At 34.7% G+C, this 25,571-nt stretch overlaps 1 protein-coding gene across 1 annotated transcript in view; it reads left to right on the top strand.

Annotated features, from left to right (window-relative positions):
* Positions 1–25,571, top strand: part of DIAPH2 (diaphanous related formin 2) — a 243,897-nt gene that overhangs the window by 90,935 nt on the left and 127,391 nt on the right. The window contains exons 22-23 of the mRNA XM_055817800.1: positions 6,189–6,428; positions 11,087–11,216. Coding sequence (XP_055673775.1) covers positions 6,189–6,428; positions 11,087–11,216 — 370 coding nt within the window. The remainder of the gene's footprint in view (positions 1–6,188; positions 6,429–11,086; positions 11,217–25,571) is intronic.

Here is a 25,571-nt window from a genome sequence, read left to right as displayed (position 1 = left end):
TGTAGGCTGCTCTGATGAACAGGTCACTCCATCCAAGCCAGACCCGGTCCAACAGGGTTGGTCAGTGTTGATTGTTACTGCCAAGGTTTGTGTAGAAGCATGTGGTTGTTGAGAGATAGGATAGCTATGGCTGACCACTTATGCAGAGATGATGTGCTGGTTGTTTCTTTGTAAATAAAATAATTCCCCCAGTTTCACCTCTGTTCAGAAGGTAAGATGAGAGAGATTCATTAATGTATGCAACTTCATTAATCACCTAGTCTGAAATTTGGTGGGGTGTAGGACAGGCAGGATCAGGTCTCGCATTTTGCACTAATTTGGTTGTAGTTGACTAATGGCCTTTTCGTTTTGGGTATATGCTAATGTGCTGCTGGAAATGTATTTAGGGTATAATTATTACAGATGTCAAAAGGCTCATCTAAGAGAGCGGGAATGTTTTTCATAAAGTAAAGAAAGCCTGTAAAAAGTAGCCTGTTTTATTTTTTGCCATGCAGCTCATCTTGGTTGGATGAGTATGAATTTAAGTGAAAGAATGTAACTGATTAGTTTAACTGTTTGTCTATGAATTGGCTGCACAATGGGTATAAGGGACAGTGTAAAAACTAAGTTTTCTGTCATCAAATGTGAAGTACTGAGATACTACAAAAAGTAAGTATATGAGAACACTTGGAGAATGTTTTACTTCTCATAATCAGAATGTTATTTACCTCCAGTTCAGGTGACCACAAATTAAAAAGAATAGTTCTTTTGCTTTGTCTTGATGTAGTGGTCAAACATAAGCATTTAATGAAGTTGACAATATACAAGTAGTGTGTATTAAGTGTGTAGATGTAGTAAGTGTTCTTAGCACGCTTCTTACTAGAGTTTGAATTCACATCCATTTATGTTTTACTGATAGATATTTGAAAGCTACTTGAACTAAGAGGAGTGGTCTCGTGTTTTTGTTCCTGTTGGATAGTTTGGGATTTTTTTGTTCATCATTTCTATCAGTTATGTCTAGTACTTAACTCTTTTTTTTTCCTCAATCTTTTTATATAGTAGTATGATTTGTTTCTTTTTGTAATCTTTCATTCTGATTCTGCTGGCAGTTTCTTTCCCAGCAAATTATACAACTATAGTTGGAAGTCACTTGGGAAACTGTATCATCTTTATTGGTTGTCCTACATACCAGGGGATTGTGCGTTTATCTGACTTAGGATTGCTACTGGACTGAAACTAAACAGTCCTCTTTTTTTCAGTGGATTGTATTGGAAAAAGTCATTAAAGTATCCTTATTTTCTGACAGTACTAATATAGTCATGATCACTTTTCTGTTGCTTTGTTCTTTTGAGGAATGACTGACTGCAAAAAGTTGAGAGAATTTAAAAATATATCATGGAACATTAATTAGAAAAAACTGTTTAATCAAACATCTCCAAATGGTGATGTTTGCCGTATGAAGGGACTGTTTCCTGAAGCTTGTTTGCTTATTCAACTTTACCATCTGGTTTAATAAAAAATATTACGCTTCCTTATGGGTAGCAATTCTGTCTTATTTTTAGAGGTCTCTAACTACATAAATACTACTAAATTGCTGGTTTTATGTCAGATTTTGATTTAATTGAACAATTCATTAATGTGGAAGAAATACAGTTGAACTTAAGCTCTTTACTTGACTGGAATACTTTTTTGCTATGTGTTGAATTAATTTCAGAGTTTTTCATTAATAATAAACTTAACCTTGATGTTAAGAATATATTTATGAATAGAAGAAGACAGAAATACTGTCTAAAGTAATATTAATAATGTGTACCCTTACTTGTATGTAAACTTACTATCAAGAGATGATAATTGGATAAATACTGTGCCCATCAAATTTAATAAGGGTTGGAATAACTGGTTTAAAATATGTGTAGTAAAAACATACTTTGTAAATTATTAAACTATTGGAAGAGACAGATTAACGTAATGTTCAGTGATATGTAAAGGAAAATAAGAATTGCGTTTTCATTTAGATGAAATGTTAAGATCAATTATATAGTTAAATAAGTTATTGGAACTGGTTTTGAAGTTATATCCTGGGATGAAAAAAGGCAACACAGCTTCATATAGAGAAGCTTGCATTCATGTTGAAGTGGGCAAGAAAAACAGATTAACTGGATCAGTTGTAAAACATTAAATTAACTAGACAGAATGTTATCTGATTTTTAAATGTAGAACTCGTGTTTAAGAGTTAATATTTTTACAACATGGGAACAGCTGCAACTTCAATAAGGATGAGGCTTTGGATTTCCTTATCAGTTGAATGTTTTAAGTATTATAAAAGCATAGGTCTCATCTATTATACTAAGTGCAAGTACCATCAATTTACTGTCAACTCAGAGGACAGGCTCAAAAAGAAATAAGGTCTTTTGCAGTGTTAGTGGTATTTACATTTGGAAAGCTTTACCCACATTACCGCAAACTGTGAGTTTTGAAGTAGAGTGAAGAATAATATTACCACTTTTAAAAAGACTCACTATTATGAGGTCCAAATTTTAGTCGATAACTCTTCAGTGAATGAACAAAACAAGTGACGGAACTGACCAGACAATTCACTTTCTGATGTGTTCTGGAAAAGCAGGAGGTTTTTTTGGCTGGTTTCTAATGGATGCAAACCTTCTTTCAGCTGTTAAGAACTGGGTTATTGGTAATTTAATTGTTAATGCAAAAGGATAAGTTTCACTGAGCAGTTGTAGAGGCTGGCAGATTCTGTGACCCTTTTTTGCTGTATAACCAGGACTAGCTGTCTTGAACAGTCCTTGCTGGGAGGTAGAAGTGGGAAGAGTTGTACAAATTTATTGCACCTGCATTGGTTTAGAGGCATTCAGTCATCTTAATTGAATTTGTTTGCCACTTATTTGCCTCACTGTGATTTCTAGAGCTGCTCTAGAACATTGCTGGGGGTTGGAAAGAAGGCAACTTTAATATATCATAGGTAAGAAAGAAGCTGAGTAAGTTGTTGTAGTAACTTGACATTTTTGTATTGGAGGAATGTCGGCTTTCTTCCTTAGGAAGCAAGGCAAATTTAATTGTGCTTTTTGCCTTTCTCCAGTAACTTTTGATTCTTGCTTTAATACAGGGCTTGAAAATTGAATGATGGTAATAATGAATAAGGAACCGAATAAAGAACTTGATTAGGCAGACAATTCAAACCAGGACCTTTATGAAGGCCCGGAAAGAGCAATAATGACATGCACTCCAGTATTCACAGTTAGCTGGAAAAGAAATATCCATTTTCTTGATCTTTTAATTGTTTGTGGTGAATTCTAATGCTTTCTGTTACATACACCTATTTTAATTTGTTATTTCTTACATGCCTTTGACACTAATTTTGTACAACTATAAACAATTTGACCTTTTCCTAAGTGAATATAATCTTTGCACCTTATCTATTTTCAGAAGATTCCTTCAAGTTCAATATAGTTATCAGCCATTGAACATATTTAGAAACATGCATATGAAAGAAACCAGGGCAGGGCAGGGAAGGAGGACATAAAATAGTGGTCATCTTCTATCAATACATAAAGAGGGTAATATATATATAAATGTCTGGAATTCTAAGGAAACAACCCACTTGAAACAGTTCTTACGAAATTGTCAAGATACTTTTAAAATATTCTGTAGATCAGCAAATGAAACTAAAACTTGCTGCTGGTTTGGTACTCAAACTACCTTGCAAAGCAAATAAATGATCAGTGTTCCATGACACTCCACAGCATTAAAAAAAGAAAGGAGGTACAAATTGGCTGAACTGTTGTAAAGGATTATTCTTCGCAAATGTTGAAGTCACACTGTTCTGTTGGCTTATATGTATTTTGCTGCACTGTTTTCAGGATTTAAGGCTTTTGACAACTTTTCTCTGTGCCATTTTGAGTAAGAAAAGTAATTGGAGATTGTTCCACTAAAGTTAAAGCGAATTATGTGATTAATTTTAATTTCCATCTACTGCAACTCACTGAAGGTAGATCCTTTCAAGGCAGATGTTTTCAGTATGATATTTCTGAAATACAGGATGATTAGAAGAGAAATATTTCAAGAGCTGGCATGATGTTGGCTTATAGAAGCTCACAGAGAAATTTGTGACAATGGAGGTGTAGAAAAAAAGATTGCAAGTTATGCTGTAATGCCTCTTTTTCTGATCCTTTCCTTTTCCTCGTTCCAGTCTGATCATATGACTTGTTCGAGACCATCTGGAGTGCCTTCAACCTTATGTTCATTTTAGTATGAACTCATCATTATTCAGGCTACCCAAGTTTTTACTGTGAAAGTTATTGCTCTTGCTTCTGGTAGCTGTCTGGTAGATAACACCAGTAGAAAAATCATGGTTTGTCAAAGAGCCATGAGCTTTGGTCAACAGAGACATGAGGACATTAAAATCTTTTCTGTTTTGATATTCAAGTTCTGTGATCTGTCACATAACAAAAATTATCTTTCTGGGGGGTAAAGTGCTTCAGGAACACCACTGATAGTGAATTCATAGTGGGAGAAGTTTTTCTGTATTCTGCTACTTGAAATTAGGAGTTAAATTTGGAACATAATCATTCTTGCCTTAAAATGAAAATTTTCAAGTGGCTTAATTCTTCCACATATTTTTCTCTTAAATTTATCTCTTGTGAATTACAGTCCACTAATATAGTAGGAGGAAATATGACTGATCATTTGTGCAAAGTATGAAAGACACGAACATATTTTGGTAGCTAGTCTAATGGAATTAGTCTTTGGGTTTTAAACTAATGGATCACTATTGTAGATACTTTTCAGTATCTATGTCATTTGCCATGTTACAATGCTGTCATTTATCATCTCCTGTCTTTTTATCGGTTCAGTAAGGAATTAGTCCTACAGAACCTTTTGCAAAGTGTCTGAATCATAAAGGTGATAGTATCTTGGGCACTAGTTCTACAAAATTTGTTGAAAACAACAAGATGATAAGGTTGAAAAGCAGACAGTATGTTCCTTATGGAGTATGATGTCATGGGACCAGAACTCGAAAGGGTATACCAGATCTATGTCCTTACTTTAGTATTTATAGGTTTATTGCCTTTTATATCAAACTTGCTGTCATGAATTTTAGGCAAAACCTCTTTGTCCATCTCCTCAATTAGATTATTCTTTGGGATACAACAGATTTGGGCTTTTTGATATTATGACCTTAAAAGTCTTAGGATCAAATATATACCATAATGTATCTTTGAGTTTGTTTCGTAACTATCAATACTGGTAACATTCATATTATTTATTTTATAACTTGCTATAAGTTTAGGTAATAACTGAACAAAAACTGGTTTGGGTTTCATTTTAATGAAACACTGCAAAAATAAACACCTTATTATATGTAGTGCTGTCATTTGTAAATATGACATCAACAGATCGCATCAGTACAATGGCAGAAAAAACTTAATGAGCAATAGTACTAATGGGACCTGGCTTTATACCAATACCTGAGTAGTGAAGCTTGACCTCACATGTCTTGAACTCACTTAGATACTCCCAAGTCCTTCCAGAAGGGTCCCTGAGATTTCATTGTGTCTCTCCCCTGTTGCTCTCCCAGTGACCAAGAGCAAGTTGAGAGCTACACGTCAGCTCAGTACAAGAAGTCCAAAAATGGGAAGTATAATTTTTTAGCTTAATCAGACAGAAGTGTAGCTGTTTGCGTCTGTGCTGGTATCAACACACACACTTGAGACATTCTTTTAGCATTTCTGAAGGAAGAAAAACTAAGCTTAGTTTTAGGAAATTGGTAAATACCAGAGTGCAAGGGTAACCACTGGAGATGTGATGAAATGTTTGCCACGTATTCCTTTGGGCTGATCTTCAGTTCTTGTTAACTGATTGAAGTGGCTTACAAATCCTTTGCTAGGAGGAAGGGTTTTGGCAGTGTTCATTTATTGCCAATGAGTTTGGAATTGACAGGTTAAATGGTTTGTTAAAATAAAGCAAGCTTTTACTTTCAATATGGTGCTTCACTGAATTTTTTCAGGCAAAGTATGGTTTGGGGAGGAATTCCTGTGGGCAGGTACGGATTCCTGGAAATAAAGGATGTGTAATAAAAACGTACAGAAATGGTATTTTTGCTGGCTGCACAATATTGTTTTATAATATAAGCTATTTTGCATAAATAAGCTTTTTGGGTTTTATATTCTGATTTAATGTTTCTTGTTTTGTAGATGAGTTCAGTGAAAATGTTGCGGTCACGTCTCAATGGGATCCTTTTCAGGCTTATGTTTGAAGAGCACGTAAACAATATCAAACCTGACATCATGGCAGTTACACTGGCTTGTGAAGAGCTGAAGAAGAGTGAAAGCTTTAGTAAGCTTTTAGAGTTAGTGCTGTTCCTTGGAAATTACATGAACTCTGGCTCCAGAAATGCACAGTCTCTTGGCTTTAACATCAGTTTTCTTTGCAAGGTAAGATGAGGCTATAAAACTTTTAAGTGTAGATTCACAAAACTCATGACACATGAGAAAGTACCCTGAACAGGGAAAAGCATTCAATCAATGTAGTTTACTGACTGCTCTTCTGTTTTTAATAACAGACAAATACAGAGTAAGCATTTCTAGGATGGTCCCCTGCTGCAGCTGTCTTTATCAGTGCAGTGGCAATTTAAGGCAGTTTAATTTGAAGTCTGTTCTGAGTCTTTCTGGAATATACAAGTAGAACAGCTTTTTCGATCTGAATTTGTTCAGCTTATCATCTTGTCAATAGAATATACATGGAGCTCTGAGTATGTTAAATAGCTCTAGCTACTCGTCTTTCTTCCCATCTTTGACCCAGCTATCCCTCAAGCTGTGTCTCAGAAATAAGTATTGGGGATTCAAGATGAACGTTGTTAACCAAAGTTTAACTGTAATTGTAGTGGTAAAAAAAGGAATGCAAAAAGAACTTCAAAATTTCATGTGCAGGGCTTGTTTGTTGTATGTAAATTGTGTGTAAGGCATTGATCTGAACTTGACAATCTCATTTTGTAAAGTACCTTTAAAATAAAGGGATGCAACATTTGTAAACAGATGAAACAAAAAAGGGGCATAAATTATAGAGGAATTTTTCAGTAATTCTTTTTTTGGTCTAATCAGAGGATCCAAGTTTCAAGTGTCTTTTTTGGGTACCATGAGTAAATATGATGTGTACCTCAAGGAGATTTAACCTTGGGGGGAAAATAATATTTCAAATACACAGCAAGTGTGAACGGATATATTTCAGTAGAGAGAAGCTTTGCTTGCTGTACTTTATAATGCAAAAATATTGCTAACTTCTGACAAAATAAAAACCATCACCCGAGAAAAAAAAAATATTCTTTAATAGCTTTTTAAAAAAACACACCAAGTTGAAGGATTTTTTTTTTTTTTTTTCTTCATAGGTATAGTGTTCCATTTTCTTTTTGGTAGTAGTGGAATCTAAAGGGAAATGAATGTTTTAAAGCAATTCAAGTAGAAAGCTGTTTATGAGGGGGAGGGGAAATGATGACTGTGCATAAATGGTACTCTAGCATAGATTTCAAAAGGTATTCTTGCACTTCAGGTGATAGTTTTATGAATTGCTGTCAATGCAAATCCCGCAGATGTTGACACAGCTAATGTAAATTGACTAATCCTGCAAATTGTTCTCTACTGCACTGAATAATTGCTGAAGCATAGCTATCTGTGCTTACAGCTAAATTCCATTTAGAAGAATTGAGACAAAAATCTATAAGTATTTAATTCAGCTTGCCCTCAGAAACAAAATCTACTTAGCTTTTTTGTTTGTTTTCAAGATGGATGTTTGAGGGAAGTGGGTTTTGAGTTCTGGTTTTTTCTGTCTGTGACATTTAGAGAAAATACTTAAACATTCTCTGTAATAAAATGTTGACTGTGTTGTTGCATTTAGGCGCTAGGTATATTTTGTTATGAGGTGATGCCAAAAAATAAGAACATCACAAAGACAGTGAGGGTGATTGGAGCAAAAAAGAAGGTCATACCAAAATCTAGATATGCAATTGCATCATTACTTGCCTCTACATATTTATTAAATGTTGTGAATTATCACTCATAAATTCCAACCTCGGAACAAGTCACTTAAGTTAATGGAAATGTAGGCAAGTTTCTCTGAACAGTGACATGTGCATTGTCTGTAATTTAAATTTATTGTTTATTATTCAAAAGGCATTTTCTGCTGTATAAAACCCAATTTTCATTGCTTTATGTATTTACCATTCTAATTTGAATTAGGGTATAATAATAATCTATTTGTATTATAATATAAATTGGTATAATAATTTGCTGTTGCAAGAGTTAACTTTTCTTGTATGGTTTCGTACGTGTACTTTAGTTTTAAATGCTTTATCAAGATACTGTATGCAGAGGATGATTTTTTGTTATATTGATATTATTTCTGAGCCACAGACCTAAATATCATACTCTGTATGTTATTTGATTTGAATGGGTGCACTGTGAATATTGTGCTCTGTGTATACTAGTCTTTAATCCTTCCCCAAACAATGGATCTAATAGTATCGACCATTCAAATTGATGCTTCAGCATTGAGCTGGAAGCTCCTTTCTATAGCCTCCATTTATCTACTGTTTTTTTGGGGTTTTTTAATTACTTATTCATGTATTTTTTACTAAATGTGTTGTTCCCAAATTCTGTGTCTCATGTAAAGGAGGGCCGTAGAATCAGAACCTGTATTTGAAAATTTTAACACCATAGTGTTAGTGTTGTCTTGAAAAAGAAATAAATTTGGAATACCTAAATTCATTGATACGCGTTGTTAATGTTTTGCAAATGCCATATATACAGACACTGCTCTGTAAAAGCTTTTATGTTCCAGTGTGTTAACTCTGCTAAAGGTGTGGTAGTAAAGCAATTGCCTCTATTCCAAATAGCAAATTCTGTTACTGTCAGTGGGTTTTGTTGGGTTACCAAATCTCAGGGAACTATTGTGACTTGTCTAATATGGTAATGTTTTGAGAATTGAAAGGATGAAAATACAGAGGGCATAACGCAAAAACATTTGAAAGGCAGGGATTTTTAGGATTCACAAACTTATGTTCCGGTACATAGCTATGTTAGACAGGAAGCAAAATTCTTTTGTTATCTGTTGTTTGTCTCAGCTGTTGAAAATACCTATGAATGTACTGGAAACCTGTTTCTTGATTGGGGCAAAGAAGTGAATTTGACACAGTTGTTTAAGAGCTGAATGAATGTTTACTACAGGTGTTAAACAACTCAGCAGGTGCTAATGGTAATTCTTGCTAATATGATGTTGCTGTTGGTGACAAAACATGTTTCTGTTGTAATCTGAAGGCAAAATAATGTCCTGATAGGAAAAAAAAAAACGTTTTATCCACTTGATGATGTCAGAGAGATCAAAGACTGCAAATCCTACAGGTCTTGTTCACAGACAAATTGAAATGCAATTTCTTTTTACCATGCAGATGTTTAGCCACTAAATTTACAATTTTTTTCAAGTTGGAAAAACTTGTATGTACGTAATGTATTAAAACCTTTTAACTGCATACCATTACTGAGCATTGTTTAGTCTTTAATCACTGAATCGGTATGAATTAAATTGCATTCTTAATTGCCTAAATACCTTATATTTTTAAAAGCCTGTTTTTTGACTGCACTCATTTATTCTTAACAGGGTAATCCTTAAAGCTGAAAGGCCTGTATTAAATTGAACATCGATGGCAAGCCTGTCATGAGGATTATAGAATTAGAACTTCTAGTGATTTAGAGAATGAGAAAACAAATAGGAGATTTTACACACACATTTATGTATTCTTCTTAAATAAATCCCTGATTTCATTTGTTGTGTATGTTGTAGATTACTTATGTAAGAACTGTACTAGACGAGTTAGTAAAATGCAGTTAAAAAAATACTTACAGATATACTTGTAATACTAATTCTTTATAAAAAGTGAAGTACACTCATCTCAAACTTTTGCAAATACCTACTCTCTGTATGGACTTTGTAAATGAGGGGTAATCTCTACTTTTGCTTCATCTTTAATCAACTCATACATCCATTCTTTGTATAAGAATGGAGAAACTAAATTTGGACTTAAGAGAATGAGAAAATAAATTTGAAGTTCATGAGGTTACTTTGGATATACACATGCACTCTGCCATGGGATTTAGCCACAAGTATCTATGTCTAGTTGGAAATCTGCCACTAGCCCTGTATTTTAACAATTATTTCAGAATTTTTCTTTTTAAAAAAACAAGTTGATTCTAGCAGTTAATGCACTTAGGTTAATGGAGAACAGAGGTTCTTACCACCTTCAAGAAGAGTAGTTTATTTCAGATCACCAAGAGCAATTCTGCAGTTAAGAGGATAGTGAAAATATGCAGTTACATAAATGTGCATATACCTGCATCTTCACACTGCGCAAAATTTTCAGGCGGCTTTTCATAAATGAATCTGGATTTATTAAGTTTCCTTTCCTGGCAGCTAGGATTACCTTTTGTTTTTTCTGTTGTCATCTTGTAGTCCAATAAGGTGGAGTGCGTTTATTTCATGTGTCTGTGTAGAATTTGTCTGAAAATCTTTCGGATAAAGCAGCATGTTTTGGATTTTGCTTCAATAAAACACTGTGGATTTATGACAAGGAATTTCTTTAACTTGACTGGTAAAAGAGCAAATTCTGACTTTTAGCACACTGTCCAGCTGTGCAGCATTCTGAGGGATTCCTTAAGAAATCTGGCAGTGGGGGACACTGAAGGAATGAACTAAATTGTTTGGTGCCTGTTCACAGCTATTTTTTTAATCACAGTGAGCATTCTGAACGGGCTTTGTTAAAATTGTAGAACTTTATGGGCTGTCTTCAGGTTTTGTTCTCGGCATAATTAATTATTCTTAAAAAAACCTACAGCACTGGGAGAGATTCCTCTTGTATTCTTAAATTATAAAAAACTGGAGAAATTGAATTTTTTAAATAATTTGTTACATATGCAGGCTTCCGGTATAGGTAACTTTTTGCTAATGAGTTTACATCTGCAATATTCACTTTACTTAAACATTTTACTAAAAAAAAAAAAAAAGTAGTTATTTTTTCACTTTGTTTTCTCTGTGTTCGCTTCTTTAGATTCGCGATACTAAATCATCAGATCAGAAAACAACCTTACTGCACTTTCTGGCAGAAATCTGTGAGGAGAATTACCGGGACATCTTAAAATTTCCAGATGAATTGCAGCATGTTGAGAGTGCAAGTAAAGGTAAGCAAATGGATAAAACACCTTGAGGTAATAGCAGTTTGCTTTGACATTAAATATTTCCAACATTTCATTTTAGATTGTAAGATTATGTAACCTTGTAAGCATCGATAATCCACGTGGATTTCGCTTTCCTGGTGTTGATTGACCTGAAAAAAAGTGAAGAGGGGAAAAACCGTAGCCAAATAATGTCTCTTCTTCTGAAGCAGATTGTGGAAATAATACAGGGTATTTCAGTGAAGTTCTTAGACAACTCCTGGTGTATGATTTCTTTAAGCAGTGTAATGATGATGATTAGTTTACCATTAAGCCTTTGAACTCCTGTTATATGAGAGTTAACACCCATGTGTGTGCATGTGTGTACACACAGAGTGTATTTTTCCTTTTAACACTTGGTTTAACGCCTGAATAGAGCACAATAAATATGCTTTCTAAAGATCCCAGACTGTATGTGAAGTATATAGTTTAATTATACTGTACAGTCAACTGATTTTATTCTTGGTCAGTCAGCAGTATAGCCTGGTGAATGTGATAGAAAGCTTAATTCATTTATTGGGTATCTTATGTGAAATATGCTGTGCTGCTCGGCACACTTGTTGATTAGCTGTAGAAAGCAAAAGCTGTGTTATGGTGGTTGAGGAAGATAATGCAAACTGTTTTATTTTCACTGGGCATTGCTAATTCATCAGAAGATAAATACTTGCAAGAATATGAAGGGAAAAGAGAGGAAGAAAATTTGGATATACTTTTCCAATAGCTTTATCTAGGTTCTCTGTTGCAATTCTTTCTCCATTTTATTTCAGTGTTGTCAGTCAGTGTCCCTTTTCAGTGCAGCGGTTAGCTAGATTAACATAGATTTTTTTAAAAATTAAGCTATCATTTTCATTCAGTTAGTAGTCTTCTGTCTTAAACTTCAGTGTACTGAGAGCAGAACTCTCTTTTCCCCAAAGACTTAGAGAATAGTTTGTCAATCAGTCTAACTTTGGTGGTGTTTCATCTCCAACACATTCACAGATTTATGTGATTGTCATCATAGAATTTTTTTGCTGTTTCTCAAACTTCACAGGTACCTTTCCATTGCAGCTTTTTCTGCATATAAACTAAACTTTATTTGTATTGATTGTCTCCTTGCTTCACTTTGCTCTTTGCTGATGAATACTTCATTGGCATGAATGCCCGTTGACCAAATGCAACTGATCTGTCAGTGTAGGGTCGAGGATGGCAGTGTGTTTTAAGGCATGTAGAGTCTGAAGAGATAACCTGTACATTACCATCTTGAATGTACCAGATGTATACACACATATATATAAATAAAATGCATGCTTAAGCAGCATACAGCTGGCTGCTTGCATCTGAGCACTACAATGGATAGTACACAATTTTTAATTTATTTAAAAATTTAAAAACAATTTTTAAAATTAATATTAACTTTGCTGTTTCCTCTCTGTGGGGTTTGTACCTGGCTTCTGATATGTAGTCAAATAATGTCCTCAAACTGTTTGCTTTAGGCTTTGGTGTTGGTTTTTTTTCTTGCTGCAAGTGTCACTGGTGTGACCAGTGTGTTCACAAGGATCTATGACAGAGTAACATAGCGATTAATTTTATTTGGATAAATAGGAGTTTGTCAACTTATCTAAACTCCAGAAATGTTTTCTACCACTTGACACTTCTTTTCTGAGGATAATTTTTTTTTTTTTAAATCATCTGTTTCTTCCCTGTTAAACCATAAGGCTCTGTAAAGAATTTATCAGGCACATTTGATGATCTTTTATTAATTTGCTCCTGTGGCTGACACTTAACCTTGCAGCTTGAGATTTTTATAGTTTGATTCAAAGCCTCATATGTCCTGTAAGTTGACTTGAGGAATCAAACCAGAAGAGTGGGGTTTAGTTAAGCTATAGCATTCATAAAAGAGAAAGCATATTTATGGGAGCAAAGCCACTAATAATCCTGATGCTTAGAATACATATGAAAAAGGTTTTATTGCAGTTATATTTGTTTCATAGTGTAAGATAAAGGTCATTACATTTCCTGTAAACGGCACTGACTTGTTATGAGAAGTATAAATTACTGTTCATTTTTAATGACCAAAATTTCCCTTTCAGCCCTTCTTTGTTTTCTGTTACAAAGCAGATTTTTGGCAGAATAAATGTGATTTGTGCAACTTGCTTAAACTGTTCCCCATGGTATTTTTTGGTTTTTGTTTAATTGTAATGTTCATCTGTTCTGTCACTTGTGGTCATTTTTTCTGTGTGGCAAGCTAACATGCTTTGTGTGGAAGAGAAGATTTTCACTTCCTATTTATTTTTTGGTGTTTTATAAAGCAGTGGTTTCAGGGATGGACAGTTAGGTTTATTTTTCCTGTAGGAGGCTGCTTTTGGAATAAATTGCCTACAGATTTGAGGACATTGGCATCAGTTAGCTATACATAAAATAGAAGGAAATCTACCAGCAAATATTATCTCTGTATGAATTTTAAATAAGAAAATATGAGCTAAATGGGTGACATCCTCATTACTTGAGATGTATGCTTCTTACTTTTTAGGCAGAAGGCCGCCTCGTAGTTTGAACGATAGGTAAAATTCCAAATACAAGACTTAACATGTTCAACTTCTTCTAAATCTTGGGTGCATTGTCCTAGTTCCGTGTAAATAAAAAGTGAGTCTTGTTTTGGTTTAATTTTCATATAAGAATAAAGAACCAGGATCTGAACAATGGATGGTTTTTATTTTTTTTATTTTTTTTTTTAATAGCAGATAAAGCATAAAACTGGATTTTAATATGAAAAGGTCAATGGGATTAGGTGAAATGCCCATGCATGTACTAAAATCTTCAATAATCTGATATTAGGTATAATGAAATATTTGATCTTTTCAAGATGGAAGATCAACCTAGTGGTTTATGAGAAGTAAAAATAAATTAGGAAACAGTTTTATTCTGTAAAGTATAAGCAAAGGTCAAACTGATTAACTGTCAAGAGATTATTGGAAAAGCATTACTTATTACTTGAAGCAGACTGTATGAAAGGTAAACTAATAAAAAAATCACAAGATTGTAAAAACTGGATTCTTTGATGGAAGTGATATTGACTTACCTTCCTCCAGTCTGCAGTGTTTTACTCTTGTTCCCCTACCGTTGAAATTGTGTAAAGCCTTTCTTTCATCTTTTTACCTTTTTCACTTTACTTGGAATTCCAGTTGCTTTTCATGTTATTTGCTTTGATCATTTTATTAAATACCTGAGAAATTCCCATCCCTTTCTCTGGGTTCAGTCAAACAAAACGTGAAATCAAAACCAAGAGGTACGTTACTGAAGTCAGATAACAAGTTTGAGATTTCTAGAGAAAGTCATGTTGTAAAAAGTACAGTTTTTAATTTCTTAGAAAAGATGCGGGTTTTTTAACTTGAAACTCTTCTAGGCATCAAGCTTCCCAGAAATCATAAAAAAGGAATATATGATACAGAACATCAGGAGGAGGAGCATTAGCCATGTATTTTATAAGAACAACTTAATTTCAGATTTTAAAAGAGCAACAGTTACAAATCACAGTATATTATTTTAAGCATTGTGCTTGTACTTAAAACATAACCACATCTTTATCAGTTGAACGTTGTGTCCAGCTCCTCCTAAATTTAACAGTTCTTGACTCATGTTACCTTTGTTTTCCAAGAGTGGGAGTTACTAGGCTGTGTAGAGTCAGGTGAAGTTTTGTGAGCTTGTGTTGTCCAACTAGTATTTGCTTCTGAAACCATTGGATATAGAACGCTGTGATCTGTAGTTGGCCATTGGCCATTTCATATCTTCTTCTGACGTGTTGGGTAAGTTCAAGTGATAACTTGTACATGTAGACAAGAGTATGGATTTGGGCTTTGGCTGAGCCGTTAGGTAGGACTCCCGAGAACAGCTAGACTCCAAGTGAAGAGCTGAGCTCAACTGTGAATGCAGTATAGATAATAAAGTCTTTTCCAGAAACAGTGAGGGGGTTTTCCAGTCCTTAACATACAGAATTCTATACCTCATATAAAGATACACCACTTAATAATTTTTTCAAAGTATTGTTGAAAGAAACACGGGCATTCTGAGTAAAATCCAGTGAAAGATGCCTCAGGGGAGTGTGTGTGTGTGAATTATGTCAATGTAGTAAAACTAGAAAGTACTAATAACACGAGCACAGATTTCTCACTCATGTTGACACAAAAAATTTATTTCTTTAATTTGCAAGCATATGGTTCTGATGGTTGAGGCATCTCTCTAGAAAGGACATTAGTAATCAGAAGCAGTGTGGAATGCAAATATGTATATACTTAATATATTACAAATACTTTAAGAAAATATTGATTTTTAAAATTACATACAGGTATTTCACTTTGATTTAATGCCATAATTTTAGAGTGGGCAAAATGTTTTAAAACTTTCTGTGCCATTTTTGATTTAAAGTATAGCAATTTAAAATATACTCATAAGTAGTAGTCGTTTCTCTGTCAAACAAAAGTTTTATAGTTCGTTGCAGTACAAGAAACTGTGTTTTTACAAAGAGATCTGCAGTATTTTCCACCTTGCGCAGTTTAAATTGCTGAAACAGATTTTGCCCAATCTGGCACGTTATTGGATATAAAATAGACAATGCCTTCTGGCGTGAGAAATTTAATGCCTGCATCTGTGACTTTTCTCTCCGTAATAGAATCTGAAGTTGGCATTTTGCATCATAATCAAAAGTCAATCTTGCACTGTATAGTGACTTATGTCATTCTTTTCATACACATAAACTGCAATATCAAAATGTCAGAAACTATCTTGATGTAGTAAATACACAGTTAGGTACATCAAATACGAGAAGACTTTTTTTCTCAAGTAACACTCTTGTATTTGCATATTGCTATATTGATGGTAGCTTATGCATCATCTCATTAAAAGTTTTTCAACAGACGTGCTCTCCTTCATTGACAAGCATCAGGAAGGAAGACAGGGAAGCAAAAGCTTCACAGATTGGTTTTGTATTGCAGTTCCAAAGTGCAATTATTGAAAGGGATCCTACTGGAAACTAAGTAGGATTCTGGATTGCCATACACTCTGCAAAATTGCTCACTAAATTCGTAGAAGCGTAGAATCATTTAGTTTGGAAAACATCTTGAAGATCATCAAATCCAACTGTTGACCCAGGACTGCCATCCAGTTTTCCTACCTAGTCTGTGAAGGTTTTGAGGATTTATTTAGTTGCTGTCTTCTAACATGTAATCCGTAGTATACAAAACTTTAGTAGTTCTGAATTCTGAGGATACATTTTGAAGCTACAATTTGGTTTCTACATTAAACGAAGTTGTTTTCTATAGCATGCATTTTAAGGATCTACTTCTCTCCCTGAAGTGTAAATATCAAGGGCAAAATTAAAGAATTGTCGGAGTGACACTCATGGGCTGTTGCTTGTTAAAGAAATGAAAACATTTAAGAATTTCTGGCTGTAGTTAAACCAATTCAGTTTCGGAGACTGCATTAAATGACTTCTCAAATTATGTAATCCATTTAAATTCCTCAATACAAGCCACTAGAGAGAAGTGAAAGTTACAAAACAGAACTTTCTTTTTCTCCTTATCTGTTGAATTTGCACTTGCATTGATGTAAGAAAGGTTGTTACACATCTGGAAGCATGACTTGCGCTTCAGTTAATTAGAAAGACTAAAATCCTGGTACAAGTTGAGAGCCTGAAGGGAGGTCTGTTGGATTAAGTTGCTCAACACCTTCTCTAGTGAGTTTTTAGTAAAAACAGATAGGTTGTGTTCCAAAAGCTTTGCTCCTTCTCTTTCTTCGTATTCCTTACTTACTTTGATATTTTTTTTTGCACAGGTGCCCCACTAAATATAGTGTGCTGTAGCTGCTTCACAATGAATTACATTTTTGTATTACATAAGTTTGATATGCAAACCAAGCAAAGGTGGACTATGGAGAAATAGTGACAGTGCAAAATACGGGCTTTTGAAATAAACACAGTATAATTTGGCATGTTCAGTTAACGCTTCACATCTGGATGCAATTAATAGAACTTGAAAGTCCATTCCCTTCTTTCCTTCATCTCACTTGCAATCTGCCTTATACCTTTGCCAGAAAGTTTTGCTTCAGTGTGTTCATTTAATAGATACTGATTTTTGTAATTATAAGCTCTGTTTTCAAAATTAGCTCAACCTTCGAGGTCTTGAAAGACAGTTGTAATTAACATCAGAGTAAAGTGAGTTTCTGGAGCGGTCTGGAGGAGATACTCATATTGCCAGGAGAATGTTACTGAACATAGTGATACTCTCACTGATCAGCTCTAATATTTCTGGTTATGTTTCTGAAATTGGGACATCTGTTTCCTAAAATATGTTCATCTGTGATATGAAACGTCAGTTCACATTCAACCAATAAAGCTTAGATTCTACAATGTACTGTTTTTTACAGTTTACTCAGGGGGATAAGACTGGAAAGTTAAGTGAAAAAACTGATACTCTCAAGGGAGTTCAGAGAACATAGGAGGTTGGCACACCCAGAATTTATGCTGGTCACAAAAATAAGCATTGCACTTGTCAGGTTTCAACCAGAAGGCATTTTATGGGCTCAGAGAGTTTTTTTTTTTTTTCTTTTTCAGAAAACTGGTCTTTTATTGCCAATTAATTTGACCTTAAGAAGTAAACCATTTTGAGCCAGTAATGAGTTGGATGTTAGGACCTGTCCAAGGAGGGGATTTCATGTCCTGATACATCACTTAAGAGATCATTGACTTTCTGCTGTGCTTTGGAGAAGAGTTTTAGCAACTGGCTCATGTTGATAGTGGTAGTGGTAATGCATTTTGAGCTCCGAACGCAGTTTGTCATATATAATTGATTCCTCTTGTCTTAATAAGTTGTTATGTACATCAGAATTACTCTTATATTCTTAAAATGAACCTAGGCACATAATTGCTGGAACTGAGACAAGCAGATTCATTCCCTAAACCAGAGTACCGTTCTGTACGTACATTGATGTTAAACACAAGCTGCCCACAGAAATTCTTCTTTTGGTTTTGAGGATATGTTGAATGTTTCAGAATGGTGAGCACTGTCTGTAATTTCCTCAGCTCCAGAGGAGCGAAGGCATGCTGCTTAAAACGTTTCTGATTTTAGGCCTAACAGGCAATGTTTTGGGTTTTTTCCACTATCTCACTTGTCAAGGCAAGCTTGTTAATGGCATTTGCACTTCACTGTGTGTAATATTTAAATTAAATTTCCTCACTTTAGATGGCTGTTATTGTTATTCTGAGAAGCTGAAAATCTGTTCATAGTTTGTACCCAAAAATTGTTTTTTAACAGAAAAGCTAAAATGTTGTAGTTGTTTTCCAGATGTGTGTTTAAAATCTCTTTTGCTGTCATCTTCTTAAATTGTATCAGATATATCTGTTTTCTTTCCATGATAAGACACGTAAAGATGTCATATACATTTGTATTGTGATGGTTTTAGGTCTTGATCCCAGTTGAGGGTTTTTTGGGATAAGGACTGGTAAGTCTCCTTCCTTTCAGTAGATGGAGAACAATATTGCAATCTAGAGCTTCTGCGCATACATGCCTCATTAAACATCATAATGGATTGAAAGATGTTTAGTGTCTTAGACTTAATTTCTCATTCAACTCTAAAGCCAAGGGCTGCTTGGGGCTGGACTTGTTACAAGGTGCTCTTATCTTAAAATTGTGGTTCACCTCTGCTTGCAAATGGATGGGACGATAGAATCCATGCACAACTGCTTTATCTTTGGTTAACTGAGATAATGATGTTACTGTCGAAGTCTGAAATGATAAAGCATAGCTCTGTCATTGCCTGCTTTCAGCATTCTATATCAGTGTTATGATAATGACTAAAATGCAGAGACTGTGCTGGTGAATGAAATTCTAGCATGCAAATTAGTAGTATGAATGCACATCTTCTGTGTGAAATGTATCTGTTAAAAATTCCTTTTTTCATTTTTTTTTTCAAATTACATGTTTTCGTTTATAGTACATTGTCATAATATATAAATGAAACATTATCATTTGGCCAGACTTGCTGCTTTTCCTAAACTTTAAAAGATGCAGGGAAAAAAAGGTGTATTATGCATGATGTATTGATTGCTAGGTATAGGTAGCTTGTGGCAGAAAGCTCAGACATATTTTTACAAAAGGAGGATGGTGATGTGCTTTGGCTAGGGAAGGTGGTCTCTATTTTTTTTTTTTTTTTTTTTTTTTTTTTCATTTTGGCTCCAAGGTTTTTAACCCCCACCTGTAAACACTTTTAACATTTCTTTTGAGCTTATGAACTTAACTTTTTTTTTTTTTTTTTTACCATAGCTGGGGTTCTGCTGAAATTTAGACACTGTTGGCCTAAGAATGTACTTTTCAACACTTCTTCTTTACTTCTGCCTAAGTTCTGTTAAAAACACATGGTGTTTATCTGAAAAGAGGAGGAGTGTTTGCTTTTTACCAGTAGTAGCCTTGGTTGGATGTAATCTCAAGAGCTTGCCTGATCCCATCTATCTTGGCTGTTCATCTAGTTTCCGCTTCAGAACTTTTTATGATTAAGGTCAGTGTCCTTCCTGCCAAATGTATTTCAATATAGGGTTATTTTCACTGTTGAAATTTATTCTAGGTCTGTCATGCTAGCCTATACTGAAGACCTAGTTTCTGATAAAGGAGACAATGCATGTGCTATCTCCAGTATTTTTCCCCTCTGGTGTTCAGGAGGAATTATGATCGAAGCCATATTTGTACCATGCCCTTCAGAATCATTCTTCTGATGCTGGATTTACCTTTTTAGCACAGTGGTTTATCTGTATATCAAAGTGCGACAACATGATTGATTGTAGCTTGTGTCCTGCGGCCACTATAGCTCCGTTAGGAAAGATTTCTAGTATGAACGGTGACATGCTAATTACTGGAGAAGTAACATGTTAAGGGAGCTGTGCTGCTTTCAAGTTCGGAAGCTGTTTCACCATGAATCTTTCAGTATGGGTGTTTTTGTGTGATACAGGCATACTGTGGTGTGTATCACAGATATATATGTGCATGTGTCTTAGTATACACACATATAAATGTATGTATACATACATACGTGCCTGTGAGTTATATATGGTGCACCTGTATCGCAGAAAATACACAGATATAAATGTATTAATATGTCTGTATACCTGTGAGCTATACTTACTACAGTATATGTACATATCTGTACAGACACATATAACATACGACATACTTGGAGACACACACATGTGCGTGCTGTGCTACTCGGAACCCTCAAGTAGACTGTGTAGCACTGATACAACTCCAACAGAACATTTATTCTAGGAAATACAAACTTAGTGTCATAAATAGTGTAACCAAAGACTGTAATTCTTGCAGTTTACATACTTGCTCATCCATTTCCCTTAAACTGTTATTTAGACTTTTGTGAAAGACTACTTTCATCTGCCCTCAATCAGAAAGAAAGAAATAAACGTTAGTATGCTCAGAATGTAGTTATAGTACAAATACTGTCTAGGCTTACAAATTCACTAATTCATTTGCTTCATATAGACTTGCTGTTGTTTACTGAAGTAATTGATATCATTGGCTATCTCATTTGAGATTTTACTAAATGCGGACGTGGCCATCCCAGTTTTGCATCATGATCAGAGATGCTTTGAATTTATTATGCAAGAGACACTGCACCTAATAAAAATGTATCCTTTCACCTTTTGTTATAGGGATGACTCAGTCTGATGCAATCTTATTTTAGAAAGGATTATTCTGTCCTTTGGTACTATTACTGTAAATATAAAATGTTTAGCCTGACTGTGGGGACTAGCTAGTGTTTGACATTAACATGAGATTAACTGCTTGTAGCGTTTTTCTAGGACTAAAGTGGTCTGTCTACCAGATATTCACTAAGCCTTCCTTAGTGTACAGGCTGTGCAACTGCTTTCTCCAAAATAAGTGGATGAAATTTTTTATTACTTACTTGTATTTTATAGAGGAGGAATTAATATAGGGGAAATAATGAAGTGGCAAAAAAAAATGCCACCTTTCATGTCAAAATAACATGCTATGTTCTTTTCAATTACAGTGGATTTTTCTATAAATAATAATATACAAAATAATCTTTTAATCAGTCTTAGATTCAAGATGCATGATTAACTGATTTATTCAGTATTTGTGCAGAGAGAATATTGATAAATTTAGGTGCTTACATTAGTCTTCCACTGACATGAGAAATAATCTGGCAATACATTAATACACATAACTTCATAGTCACCTGGTTTATATTCATCCTTTATGTTAATAGTAATTCTGTGCGATAATGCTGTAGGTAGTTGAAACATGCACATTTAATTTCTGGTATTGGAATTTTTCTCTGTTTAATTATTCCTTTTATTACAGTGGTTTGAGGTACATGTTAAAGATGCTGTTTTCTTTTCGCTGTCTGAGTTGCAGCAGGTCTCTGCAAGCCAGCCTTATTGCTAAATAAGGGGCCAATCTGATGGGATTTGGTAAAGATTGAGAGATCTCTCTGCCTTGTTTCCTCTCATTGGCCTTGAACATGGATTTGTATATAGGTTTTGGGGTTTGTGTGGTTTTTTACTTAAAGCGTAAGAATGTACTAAATGCCAAGTGGTCCATGCAACCTGATGCTCTCCCCAGTACTGGCAGCGAGTTATGTATTTTGGGAAAACATTTTGGTTCCTCCAGCCTGTTTCCCCCACCATGCATACATGTTGTCAGGGACATGTTAAGCATTACATCCCTGCAAATTCCTTTTGATACCTTTTCACGGACATGGACGAGCTAAACAGTCCTGTTCTAAACTTGTTTATGCCATCTGCCTCCACTGTTTCCTGTGTCAGCAGATTCGACTTTGTTTGCACTTCTCAAACTTCCCCATTTCTTAAATGCTGACCTTTCCACTATGGAGGGGGGGTGTTAATTCTCCTATAAGGCTGTGAGGGTAGTGAGATAGATTGTTTGTTGCTTTTGATTTGTTTTACTTTAAAATTGTGTCAAATATTTTATTTTTGCTGCTAATACAGGGAAATCTCTAGGCTTCTTTGTAGGCTGCATCCTTTTCTTAGGATGGCTCATTCCACAGTGTGTTGGGGTTATGGATGCTGGTGGTTTGTGTTTTCTCCCCTCCTTCCTCCCCCACCTTTCTCCTCTTTTTAAAAAAATATATGCCTCAAAGTTTCTGTCTTGAAAACAGATGTTTGCGTACTGGGTTTAGCTGGTTACTCTCTCCTGCTGCAACATTAAACAGAATAGCATTGTAACGGTTGCTCCGGAGAGGCTTTCCCAGTAATAGTTCTTGAAGGGTGCTTGTGTGCCACTGAAGAGTAAATGCCACCTTTCGTGTACATTTTTAAACTAGTTTTACTACGATGCCTAATTTTTGTGTACAATGATGGGCAAATTGAAGGTGAACAAACCTTTGTCTTGTGATCAGCAGCTTTAAGGAGTATAGTGATAGAGACAGTGTGTTTAGCGTGTGCATTTGTGGAATGGTTTCAAAGAAATAGCACTTTGCTGCAAGTAGAGTTTTATGCCTTCATAAATAAAAACCTTGCAAGACTTTTAAGAAATTTACATGATTTTCCCTGAAAGAGTAAGAGGTATTCATGTTGCCACCTCTTCACATTACTGAAGTAGTAAATCTCTAATAAAACAGTTTATGGGAGGAAATGCAGATATTTTATGATAGCGTATGTAGATGATTTCTGTTATGTAGTCTTTTTAAGCTTGTCTTGCAGAACAACAGCTTCATAAATTGTTTGAACAGAAAATTGTACATTTGCCTGGGCTAGGCAAGACAGAAAAGGTGACTGAAAATGCATATTCTACAATGTTTTTTGATAGTTCAGTGTGGATGTGGAACTCAGTTAATGGAAGCACAGCCTTTGAATGCCACCTTCTTGCTTGGATATTCCTCGTAGTTTCAAAGCTAGTATGCACCTCATCTGAACTGTTTTCTGAACTTAGTTTTATAGAACAGAGTTACTGAAAATGCCTTCTTCCACTTTAATCACAGAAGCTAAGACTTCTTATTCGTCATTGCTTGCTGAATTTCTTTGCACTTTTAAATATCAGACAAAAATAAGCTACTACTCTTGCTAAGCAGTCATGCATTTAAATATTTTCAAATTGCTGAAAACAGTTAAACTTTGTTATGCTGCCTGTTTGCTTACCAGCTGCTATTCTTTTTTCCAGTAAAATTACCTTTTGCATCCTCCTAATTTATTTTTCCAGTTCTAGCATTTTACTTCAGTGCTATTTGTCTCCCTATCCAACTACATAACAGCCTACAAAAATATTATAGTAATTCAAGTTCTTCAGTTCAAACAAAAATCTGTGTTCCTTTTCTGAGAATAATATCAAATGATTAAACTAATGCAGCTGTAACCTGAAAGCTTTAAATAATGTTTATTGTTTAAACTGCTGTAGTGGTTGATTTCAAGGTTAGCTCTCAGATGTTTAAGTTAATAGCCACAAGGATGCTGCTGTCAGTATAGATTCTCCTCCTTCCCCCAAGTTGAGTTAAGCTTAAAAAGCTGTTTCACTAATAATTTTAAGATTACATGATTAGTAGTTCCTTTGGTACCAGTATATAATAGATAAAATGGAAAATAAAATCAAGAATATGTCTGGGATGAAGACAGCTGTATTGCTGCCTTATGTATTTGAATGTGCTTGTGAAAAATTACATCAGCGGTGTTATGGCTGATACGAATTGGCACTTACAAAGAATATAGGATATATTTTCTTCTGGGAACAGCTTCTTTATTTACAGTGTTTTTATTTCCTGTATACTGTTTTTCAAGTCATCTTGAATCAAATTCCTGCTACTGTGTAATCTCACATAGCCACAGCACAATTTTTTTTTTTTTGTTTTAGATTACAAGGAAAAAGGAAAAGAAACTGTTCTTTCGAAAATAGTCTGTGCAACTTTTGGTCAAATTGTTTACCGTCAAACAAATAATTACAAGTTGAAACCCCTTAAAAAAAAGTCATGTCCTTATCTTGCCTACACAAAGAACCCTTGGGTTAGCTGGGGTGCAGATGTGCCCTGTTAGCTTGGTGGAGCAGCTGTCTGCGGTCAGTAACGAGCATTGACTGGGCCAGTTCCCCAAGAGCAGATGATGTGCTGGGTGTTTCCACCTCTGCTCTCACAAAGTTGTTTGTCCCACTGTATTTTTAAGACTTAACCAGGATTATATGCAATGTCACTATGGATGAAGTAGTTTATAGAGTATAAATTAGCTCTGAAAAAAAGTATACTTGAAATGCTCTGTAGTCAGTGTAGAGGAAGGATGGGACATGGTGTGAATGTTACAGCACTCTTCAGGGAAATGTGGCGTTGAGATGGCTTTTTCTTGAAAGCATGTGTTTGTAAACTGTGCAAGAGGAGACAAAGAATAGAAGCTAGAATTTGGTTCTAAAATGCATCATTGAATTGAGAGCAAGTGCTTTTCAAACTGCTTTTTATGATTAAATTGAGAATGATAAGTGGACTTTATGGATTATGTCATGAAAATCAATAGTATGGATTCAGTTTGTTTTAATTTTAAAATATCAGCGGCTTCTCTGCAGAGACAGTTGGTTTTCTTCTAGTTCTGGAATTTCTTTGTGGTATAGTATTACTTCAACTTCAAAATTGTGATGTCATGATTTCCAATGGAGATATCTCTCATCATGTATCAATTGGTGGTTGTTTAATACAAATCACAGAAATAGTGCTTTACATTAGAATAGCACATGACAGAGTAAGCAGTGTCTCTTTAGGGCAGCTTCTGGTTTTTTGGTTTTGTGGGTTTGGTTTTTGGTGGTGGTGGTGTTGTTTGTGGTTGGTTTTTTGTTTTGTGTGTGTGTGCTGTACTGTGAGCCCTTTGCTGCTTTTTAATTATCAATAGCTTCTATTATTCAGAACAGCTTTGATGTTAACAAAGGGCTTCACAGTTCTTGGTTTCTGGAAATCAGTTTAATTTCGATAAAAGGAAAATACTTGATCTTTTCTCCCTGTCTGTTGCTTAAATCGTTTCTGTAACAGAGCACATGCGTTAATAGGATCATTCATTTAACCAAGTACATGCATTAATAAGGTAAAATCACTTTGAACCTTAGTTACTTTTTAATCTTTGAATTAGATTTAAAGGAATGAAATATTAGATTTTTTACCAATAAATTCAAATAGAAATTGAATAATTTGAACTAATGGCAGAATTAAGCGGTGACATTTCAACATTAAGTATGATGATTTGGTATATTACGTTAGATATTTTCACTTAATTTTTATGAAGAGTGTGATTTTTATGAGCAGTAATTCAGAAAAATGTGAGTCTACTCAATAGAATCCGTCTCT

Source organism: Falco peregrinus, chromosome 13 (genome assembly GCF_023634155.1).
Source record: "Falco peregrinus isolate bFalPer1 chromosome 13, bFalPer1.pri, whole genome shotgun sequence".
Classification (NCBI taxonomy): Eukaryota; Metazoa; Chordata; class Aves; order Falconiformes; family Falconidae; genus Falco; species Falco peregrinus.
The sequence above is the reverse complement of the archived record's forward strand: the minus strand, read 5'-3'. Positions and strand labels throughout refer to the sequence as shown.